At 32.2% G+C, this 10,715-nt stretch overlaps 1 protein-coding gene across 1 annotated transcript in view; it reads left to right on the plus strand.

Moving 5' to 3' along the window:
- Nucleotides 1-4,242, plus strand: part of LOC112030753 (toMV susceptible protein tm-2) — a 12,800-nt gene extending 8,558 nt beyond the window's left edge. The window contains exon 2 of the mRNA XM_065760522.1: nt 2,402-4,242. Coding sequence (XP_065616594.1) covers nt 2,402-4,033 — 1,632 coding nt within the window. The 3' untranslated portion in view covers nt 4,034-4,242. The remainder of the gene's footprint in view (nt 1-2,401) is intronic.
- The last annotated feature ends 6,473 nt before the right edge of the window (nt 4,243-10,715 follow it).

The following is a 10,715-nucleotide window of genomic DNA, read 5'->3' on the forward strand; positions in this document are numbered from 1 at the left end:
TTGGTATTATCAACATTACTCAAATTCTTTGTCTTGCTAAGGAATTCAAGACATTATACGAACTGCACACAAAATATCCTCTCATTTCACCTTTTTCTTATTCCTATATGGCCATCCAACAACACACATAGCAAGGAATACCCATTCAGCTTTTTATCACTACAGAAAATTAAAATTTGAATTTTTATTAAAAGCCCATAAACACAATCTTGATTCTTGAATGACAAACAAAATAAAGAAAACTCCTTAATCCATTTATTCTCAATCCCACCAAAACGAAATTCTGATTTCAATGACATCTATGTCTACAAATATAAAGCAATTTCAAACAAAACCCAAATGGGCATGTATCAAAAGCAACTGAAAACCCAAGTAAATCCACAACCCAGAAACAAAAACAACAGCAGCAACAATGTGTAACCCACCATGCAAAAAGCCCAAATCTATAAAATAAATTCCGCAAAAGAGGAACGGAGAACTTTTACCTAGCAAGCGAGCTGAAGAACGAACAAAGGAAGAACGAAGAAAGCGAGATGAACGAAGACAACAAACAACGCAGAAGAGAGCCCGTGGAGACTGAGAGCACAGGGTGATTTGGGACTACGAGTGAGTGAGTGAGTTTGAAATTTTAGAGTGAGAGAGTGGAGTCTGAGAGAGTTTGAAATTTTAGAGTGAGAGAGTGGAGTCTGAGAGAGTGAGAGTGCCGTTTTAAGAGGTTAAAAAAGTTTGTAAATTTTAAACAGAAAGCGAGTTTTTAAAACTCGCTATCCACGTGGAAAACTTTGTCCAGGTCAGTAATTGAAAAACAACAAAAGCGAGTTTCAAAAACTTGAGATCTATATCAAATCTCGAGTTTTGTAAACTCGAGATGCTAATATTACATATTCTTTCGTAACCGGCCAACTAACAAAATAATTACCGTATTACAGTTATTTAGAAAGGGTGTCCCTAAAACAATGGTGCAAACAAAAATATAAAAATAAAAATTGAAAAATTTACTGATAAATATTAAATATCACTAACACTTCTAAGATTTGGGTTAATGCTAATTAGGTTCAAGATTTTTCAAAATTGACTAATTTGGTCCGTAAACCCAACTTGGATCCTGAATTGTTACTCATTTTTCTCATCTCTCTCGTAATGATTAGGAATTAAGTTTGTCGTTTTGAAAAGTCTTAAATCTGGCTATCATTCGTTGAACCTACATGTTAAATGTATTTTACTCTTTTTTCACTATTATTTTAGGAATTGTGTTAATAAAATTATGATATGGCATAATCTGAACCATTTATTTTATATTAAAGGATTAAGATTAAAAGAACTTTACTAATCAGAGAACTCTCCAGGTCCTAATCCTTATCTTTTTCTTTTTTTCTTTTTTCTTTAACAGGTGAATTCAACTTTACCTATTTGAGGTTTATGAAATGATGCCCCTAAACGTTTTATGAAATATCACTCACCCCTTGAAATTAAGATTTGTATATATTTTCTGTTAAATTAAGAGACAAACCATTTTTAAAGAAGTGTTAAGACAGTAACTAGTAACTATTCTAACCAAGAGTTGACAGAAGAAATGAGTGAATGAACAAAGATGCAATAAAAAGACCAAAATATCAAAATCTTTTACCCTAGATTTGATTTTCTAACTTATATGTTAGAAGATGAACCTCAATAAAGCCCAAAAACACAATCTTGATTATTGAACTTGCTAACAAAATAAAGAAAACTCCTTAATCCATTTATTCTCAATCCCACCAAAACGAAATTCTGATTTCAATGACATCTATGTCTACAAATATAAAGCAATTTCAAACAAAACCCAAATGGGCATGTATCAAAAGCAACTGAAAACCCAAGCAAATCCACAACCCAGAAACAAAAACAACAGCAGCAACAATGTGTAACCCACCATGCAAAAAGCCCAAATCTATAAAATAAATTCCGCAAAAGAGGAACGAAGAACTTTTACCTCGCAAGCGAGCTGAAGAACGAACAAAGGAAGAACGAAGAAAGCGAGCTGAACGAAGACAACAAACAACGCAGAAGAGAGCCCGCGGAGGCTGAGAGCACAGGGTGATTTGGGACTACGAGTGAGTGAGTTTGAAATTTTTGAGTGAGAGAGTGGAGTCTGAGAGAGTTTGAAATTTTAGAGTGAGAGACTGGAGAGTGGAGTCTGAGAGAGTGAGAGTGCCGTTTTAAGAAATTAAAAAAGTTTGTAAATTTTAAACAAAAAGCGAGTTTTAAAAACTCGAGAGTCATAAAGCGAGTTTTTGAAACTCGCTATCCACGTGCTATCCACGTGGAAAACTTTGTCCAGTCAGTGATTGAAAAATAACAAAAACGAGTTTTCAAAACTCGAGATCTAAATCAAATCTCGAGTTTTATAAACTCGAGATGCTAGTATTACATATTCTTTCGTAACTGGCCAACTAACAAAATAATTACCGTATTACAGTTATTTAGAAACAGTGTCCAAAGTTGCCGTGGTTTACCTCTTGCAATTGTGGTATTGGGGGGTCTTTTGGCGAATAAGGAGAAAACACATCGAACATGGTCAAAATATATTGGCCATGTCAATTCATATCTGACTGAGGATAGAACAAGTTGCATAGACATATTGGCTCTAAGCTATAACCACTTACCCCGACGGTTGAAACCATGCTTTCTATATTTTGGTATCTATCCAGAAGACTTTGAGATACCAGTGAGGCAACTAATCCGACTTTGGATAGCTGAGGGATTCATACGGAAAATTGGGAATAGAAATATTGAGGATGTTGCTGAAGACTACTTGGAGGAACTCATTGATCGGAGCTTGATTCAAGTGGCAAAAAGAAGGCTAGATGGAGGATTCAAAACATGTCGTATCCATGATCTTTTACGAGACCTCTGTATATCCGAAAGTTCTGAAGAGAAGTTTCTTGAGGTTCGTTCAGATGTTAACCTCTCATCCATGAGCAAACGCAGAAGAATTTCCATCCACTTTGCCAACCACCCATACATTTCTTCCAACTCATGTGAGCCTTCAAGTAATCGTTCTGTAATAGGCTTTGGAGGGGTTGTCGGGGTTGAGAGTCCTCTTGACAAAGGCTATGACTTGAAATGGCTTTGTGAAAATAACAAGTTGGTTCGGGTTGTAGAGCTCAGTAATATGGACATTTGTTGCTTAATCCCTAAAGAGATTGAAAACCTTGATCTTTTGAGGTACTTGAGCATTTCATCTGGTGCACGTCATGTCATTCCAGCAGATTCCATATGCAACCTTTGGAATCTTGAGACGTTGGATATGAGAAATTCTAAAATTGAATGCTTGCCCAAGGGGATATGGAAGTTACAAAAATTAAGACATTTTTACTTGGATGGGCCAACATCTCTACCTATAACTGACAATGAAGTGGCTTTACCCAATCTTCAAGTCCTTACTGGTATAGCTTTAAATCACAACACTGAGAGTCTCTTGGCGAAGGCCAGATTTCCTAATTTAAGAAAGTTAGGATTGTATTCTTCAAGAGAGGTAGAGTCAGGGCTTTTGTCAAGCATCCATCCCTTGCGTCATCTACAAACTTTGAAGATTTGTAAATATTTAAATCTTTCAAATCCAAGTTTTTTCCAGCTGATCCTAACAAAGATAACCTTGCTGGATGTGCTAGTTGTTTCTGTATCTATCTGGACAGTGTTGGGTAGCCTTACCAACCTTCGAATACTCAAAGTAGTTGGATGTGCCAATGTCAAACTCGACTGCAATGAAAGCAGTTTTTGTCAACTTGAAGTCTTCAAAATGGTAAAGGTAACTGATATGATATGGAACATGAAGAAAGGTGCAATGCCAAGGCTTCAACATTTGGTCATTGAGCGTTGCAATTTTTTTGTGATTCCCCTGGACGAACTATGCTGCTTGAGTGCCATGAGGGATTTGGAAGTTTTACATCCTGATCCAAAATTGGCAGACATGCTTCAACAGTTGCAGATGAGGGACGGATGTAAGCTCCAAGTCAATCCACCTCTGGAGTCTCGACCCATTCCCAACAACTAAATGAGAAAAGTAGTTAATCTGTTGTGCTATGCTTTGGCCTGAGGGATCAATGCTTCTCTCTTCCCTGATTATCCTAGCTGGTAACTTAAGCCTTTACTGTTTTGTTTTTGTATTTGTTTTTTGTTTATGGACCTACGGTGATAAATCTGTTTTGGTTTGGGGGAAGGTATAATCTTGAGATTGGGACACTGCTAAATTGAAAAGCTTAATTAGTCTGTGTCTGAATTCAATTATGTTATATTAATTTCTTAAGCATTTTTTTTTTACAACAAGTTGGAAAGGAAAGTTGAATCCAAGTGATAGACACTGGTTCTGAAATATGGGCACTTAAGCACCATAAAACGCTTGGACAAACGCATACATTAAACATAACATCTAGATTTTAGTTGTCTTCAAGATGATTCTTCAAAGATATCTTTAGGAGGGAATGCAATGCATCAACGAATTTGTCATATGTTAAAAAACTAGTAATTATTAGTTAACTGGTGGAATCAATCAAGTTACTCTGCCGTAATGCTATTTTTATGGATGTCTATTATTCCACTATTTTCTTAGTCTTTTTTCTTACAATGCTTAACAATCTTTTTTCTTATGTTACTATGTATATCATTGTGTAACACTCGTTGCAGATGTGTGAATCAAGCATGAAAATTTTCAATTGCAACTCACAAGGCTTGTTTCTATCTGCTCCTGGCTAAATAATTTATGAACCAAGTAGTTAATTACATTGAATAGGAGACAAAAAAGAATGGAATTAGAACTTTCATAAAGAAGTGCAAAAAGCTAGCTCACTTGATATGTCCATGAGGAACATCTTAGCACACACACAGGAGAAAAATCATAATTCTAGTACAACAAAGTTGTTGAAAAGTTCTTGGCTCTGTGTAATTTGCCCCACTTACCATATGATGGAAAGTGAAGGTACTTTAATTTTTTCCTGAGGATGTTAGGGCATGTTTCACAAGCATGCTGAAATATAATAGGTATGTAATCACAGACCTTTATTGATGACTTTATTGTTAACTTCTCAAGCATTGCACAATCCTAAGTTGTTCCACATTATCATTTACTAGGGCTACCTCTCATCTCAGTTTTGGCTCCAGAACTGGAAATCTGCTTATGCCTAAAGTTATTATTTTTAATTATCCTTTTGTGTGGATTTGCAGATTATAGTTAATTGTTAATTGATTTTTAATTGTTAAAGTAAATGGAAAATATATAGAAAGAGGATTAAAAATTCAAGAGAAATACATGGAATTAATGTGATTGGGTTTGATGGACTAATTACTTGCACTGATTAGGTTTTTTAATATATGAATGAACCTGAATTAGGATAATACAACATACTTCGGGCTTGACTAGATCATACAATGGGCTTGTGCACGTCTATGTTTTGTCCACAACTTCTCTGCAATTATCAAACTTTAGCTAGTTAGCAACCATTACTACTCAGGTACAAGCTTGTCACAACACCCATTGAAAAATACTTAATTATCAAATACTAAAAATTATACATTTGACTCCAATAGCATAAGTACTTCAAATGAGGAAAGAAATTTATCAACCATCTGGCAATCAAAGACAGAAGTTATTGATAAAAATAGGGCAGTGATAAAACCTCGGTTTTTTAAGAGTCTGAATTATCAAACAACATCCCTTCAATCACACAAAATAAAGCAATGTAGACCAAGAGGCAATAAAGAATGATATTGTATTTATGACATTATTTTCAGTCTGAAATTTACATCATGCATGTATGGTAAGTGAAATGGAATTATTAATTGAAAAGAAAATGAGCAATTTAACACATCGTGAGTCCAATGTAAAAGTACTGATGCAGGAAATACGCTTTTACTAAAGATGTCAGTACAACTTTGAAAATTACTAAAGAAGTCATTTTTTAAATGTTAAAGCAAAATTCATGATTGTATAATAGGTGTTCGAACGTAAATTATAGCCATAGCTAGATCAGAACGACCAAATATAACATTATTATGAATATTGATCATAATTCGTGTGTGTGTATATATATTTTGACAACTCATAAATTCAGGTATATAATTACAAGTTTCAAAACATATACAGGCTACAGCAAACCTCTATCAAGTAAAAAGACGTTTTGCCTGTGAATGAGATAGAGAAGGGAAAAAAAAAAAACTGATGAAACTTGTGAGCATTAGAGCACCAAATCCAGCACAAACAATTGGCACCCCGGGATCAGTCTGGGGAAAAACCATGTTTAGCTTCAACACAAATAAATATAAGCAGTCAAAGAAAATTCTATATTTTATTAGTACAGCTGCTATTTTTAGTCATCACCTTCAGGTCAAGGCCACTGCGGCCTATTATTGACTTGTAAAATCTGAGTCATTTGGGTGCTTAGTGGCAATTTATTGTAGATCAAAAGCAAGCAATGATCTGAATTTCGAAATAGAAAAGGGAAAAATAAATTAGAATGAAGGGAAAAATTCTAAAAAGGCAAAATACACTAGCATGCGTCTTTCCTTAGCCTCCTCGTTGGCCGTACTACAATACAATCAAGAAAAAAAACGACAAGTCGTGCTGCCTACTGGGTTCATATGACATGTAATTCATCATCTTCTCACAAGAACCGTAGCTGTGCTACAAATCGTTAAATTTAGCCTTTGATTTCCACGGTGTCATATATATATTTTTTTTGTATAGACTGAGTTAGTTGGTTTACCAGGTTTACCGATTTGATTAGTTGATCTGTCAGCCCTGTATATCGGCTAACACTGTTTCTTCTTAGAGAGAGTGAGGTATACAGTATACACCCGATACATGGTATATTTTCTCATATGCGAGTAGACCCCACAAGTGTGGCTTGGATTGTATATCAATGTACTAATCAAGATTTAAGAGCTAATAAGAAACCTCACAGTATCTTATTCATTCTCATAGCTTGCCTTTACTTTTAGCAAGGGTCTGCAATTAGTTTCAACTTTCAATAATTGTGAAACAAAATCATATATAAATTGCGTGTTTACCACTACAGTCATTTATTATTGGTCCCACTGGACTGGTGCCGACATTACCACGATTTATTTTTGGTCACATTGGACTGGTGAGGAAGTTAAAGATTGAATTTTTGCACCACAAAATGTTCCTGCCAAGAATTTTCGCCTTCATTTCCAACTTTGAAGTCCCGAACGACATTGAGTCAACATAAAACAATTTCCTTTACCCTTCTAGACTATCCCCCTAAGAAAAAAACTTTGTAATTGTTGTACAAGTTCTAGTGTTTTACTCGCAAAGAAACGAAATAAGCAGATATGGCAGACACTTTCTGCCAGAGGGTCCCTTAATGTAACATCAAACGTGAAGAGGCCTTGCAACTTGTGTAACTTAGGTTAGCTTCAGATGTATACATCAGACAGAGAGTATCAGTGTAATCATACAACCAAACAGATGTGTAATTCAAGGATATATGTTTTTTTTTTTTTGATAGGGAAGGATATATGTTATGCAGCCCCAACGTACACTAACCACCTCCAAATTGGTATAAACTAAATACTGATGGGGCATCATGTGGAAACCCCAGGAGAGCAGGAGGCGGTGGTGTTATAAGGGATAGTGCAGGTAATTGGATAAGGGGTTTTGCTAGATATATTGGCTATACTACAAGTATAATAGCTGAGTTTTGGGCACTTAGGGATGGCTTACAATTAGCCATTCAGCTTGGCGTGCAAAATTTGGAAGTTGTTGAACTTGATGCGAAAGTCATTGTGGACTTAATTAACTCCAGGAACTCTTCCAATCAGCATACTCATCCTTATTGTTTGATTGCAGATTATTATTGGAAATGATTCCTCACACCAAGGAGAAGCATGTGTTTTGGAAGCAAATAAATGTGTAGATACTTTAGCTAGGAAAGGATGTCATGCTCATGAGGAATTTGTTATTTTTGATAGTCTCCCATCTGATGATGTTTTTGCTGTTGTGTATGCAGATGAGAATGGGGAAAGTTTTTGTAGACAAGTTGTTGCTAACTTAGCCATTCTGGCTGCCTAGTTTTAATTTTATTTTCCTCTTCACCAAAAAAAAAAAAAAATTTATGTTCTATTGAAAGGTTATGATTATTGTGGCTATCATGTTTTGAATTTTGAATCAATTACTTTAATGACACTGAGAATATAATTGTCATTTTCGGACAAATGCTTTGTTTATTTTGGCATTAACGTTTTTGGAAAATTATTCATTTTTCAGAGAGTATTTTTTGAAAAACTATCTCATTTTCAATTTTTGGTAACAACCTTGAAAATGTGCTTGAAAATGTTTTCTGCTGTTTGGTATCCACAATTTTTATAACATTTCTTGTATAATTTAAAACATCTATAATATGTGTATTGTGTAAACCCACCTAATGTAATCAATATAAATAAATAATAATAAAAAACCAAGAATGAATTTGGTTTTCAAACTAAAATTTGACAACGGATATAATCAAAATTAGCTATCCAATCTATATATCTATATATATATATATATATAATAATAGGTAAAACAGAGAGCAAATCCAATTAAATTTCAAATTGGAATTCAATTAGAGTCTAATTTTACGCCATGTGTCATCTAAATTAAATTTTAAAAATTTTGTGTCAAGTGAGTTAATTTAGTGTAAAAATTGAATTTCAATTGGAGTTTAATTTTGCGCCATGTGTCTCATCTAATCTAAAATTTTAAATTTTTGTGCCAAATTAGTTAATTTAGTGTAGAAAACGAGAAGTCCATTATAATAAATAATAAAAAAAAATCATATAACTAAAAAAAATTCAAATTTATAAGTCATCTACATATTATATATATACACACACATATATTAATAGGTAAAACTTAGAGAAAATTGAATTAGAATTTGAAATTATAATCCTATTTTGCACCATGAGTCTAAATTTATGTGAGACCTACACCATAAATATCCACTTAAGCTTGTGCCATGTGTCTACTTAAGTTTTTTAATTTTGTGTGTCAAGTGAGTTAATAAGTGCAAAAATACTAAGAATCTAATATTAATAAACTATAAAAAAAAAAAAAAAAAAAATCACATATACTCAATAAAATCACCACATGTTTCTCAAAAAATAAATAAAATAAAAATCACCACACATTCTATCTTATTAAAATTTAGAAAAAAAAAATCATAAATAGTACTAAATTTAGTAAGAATTTTAATATGTGAATAATTATGTTTACTTAAAAAAAAATTGACTAATTATCTATAATTTTATGATAAAAAATTGTGTTTAATTTTAATTAATGTATCTATATGTATGTATGAATGCATGTGTTACATGCTTTAAAAAAAATTAATTGACTAATTATTTATATTTTTATAATAAAATTTTTATTTAATTTTAATTGTATCCATGCGTTTGCATGGAATTACATGCTAGTTTTCATAATATCAAATACTCATCTTGCTCATGTAAATGAACAGTAACGTACATAATATATATAATACTTCTCATAATTCAAAATAACCATTATAACCTCAAGTTTCATTTTAAATAGTTCAAAATGCCACATAGGCCAAATAGTTTTACTGGCAAACTAATCCAGTACAAATAGTTTGATAATATACCAAAAATTGTTATAAAACTGTTTACCTTTTATTTTTTATTATCATTTTATTTACAACACTAAATACTTTTAATGAGTGGTTTTGATGTTGATCTTAATTGGAGAAAAATCATACTATAATATGTCATATTTTGTGTTGTTATCAGATTTTAGTTTATTTGGAAAACAACAGGAAAATCTAGAAAAGCTGATAGAGAACAGTTAGTGTAGTTGAAGACAATTGTCTTTGTACAATTTCTTTTCACTGTTTGTAAATATTATGTTTAATATATTAGCAACAAATTATTATGTCTTTAATATATGATGTTCTTAGATGCTTAAGGAATTGTTTTAAGTGTTTACAAATATTTTACATTGTTTTTCATCTTCTTTATTTCATTAGTGTGTTCTTTGAAATTTTTAAGAAAACAAATTCTATTTTGAGTTTAAAATTATTTATTTATCTATTCATTTTTCATATGTTAACATTAACACAATACTTCTTTTTTCAAAAAAAAAAAACTTCTCTACTTTTTCTCCTTTGGAATTGTACTTTTTTTTTTTTTTAAGGAAAAAGAGATGCAATATTTTATTTTTATTTTTTGAATTTTAGTTTTGTTGAGTTTTATTAATTTTTTAGATAAGTTTCTCGGTGTTTTTGATTGTATGGTAGGAAATTTCTGGTTTGAGAAAGTTTGTTTAAAACTAACAGAAAAAATTTCAGATTTTATATAATTTTTAATGATACACAAAATATTATAAATAAATTTTATTAAAAAATTAATATTTTCACTAACTTACCTTTTGAATTTTTTGAGAAAAATTGTATTGTTTTGATTTGGTATGACAAAAATAATATATATATATATATATTACATTTGGGATTGTCCTTATAATAAATTAAAATATGATTATGGGTCCGTTTGGATAGCACTTATTGTTGCTGAAAATTGCTAAAAACTGATTGTTGCTGAAAACACTGTAGCAAAATAATTTTTAAATGTGTGAATAGTGTTGTGGGACCCACTTTTAATATTAAATATTGCGTAAACAGTGCATGAACAGTTGTGTGAACAGTGAATTTTGTCCCCCAAAAAAAAAA

Source organism: Quercus suber, unplaced genomic scaffold (assembly GCF_002906115.3).
Source record: "Quercus suber isolate HL8 unplaced genomic scaffold, Cork oak 2.0 scaffold_371, whole genome shotgun sequence".
NCBI lineage: Eukaryota > Viridiplantae > Streptophyta > Magnoliopsida > Fagales > Fagaceae > Quercus > Quercus suber.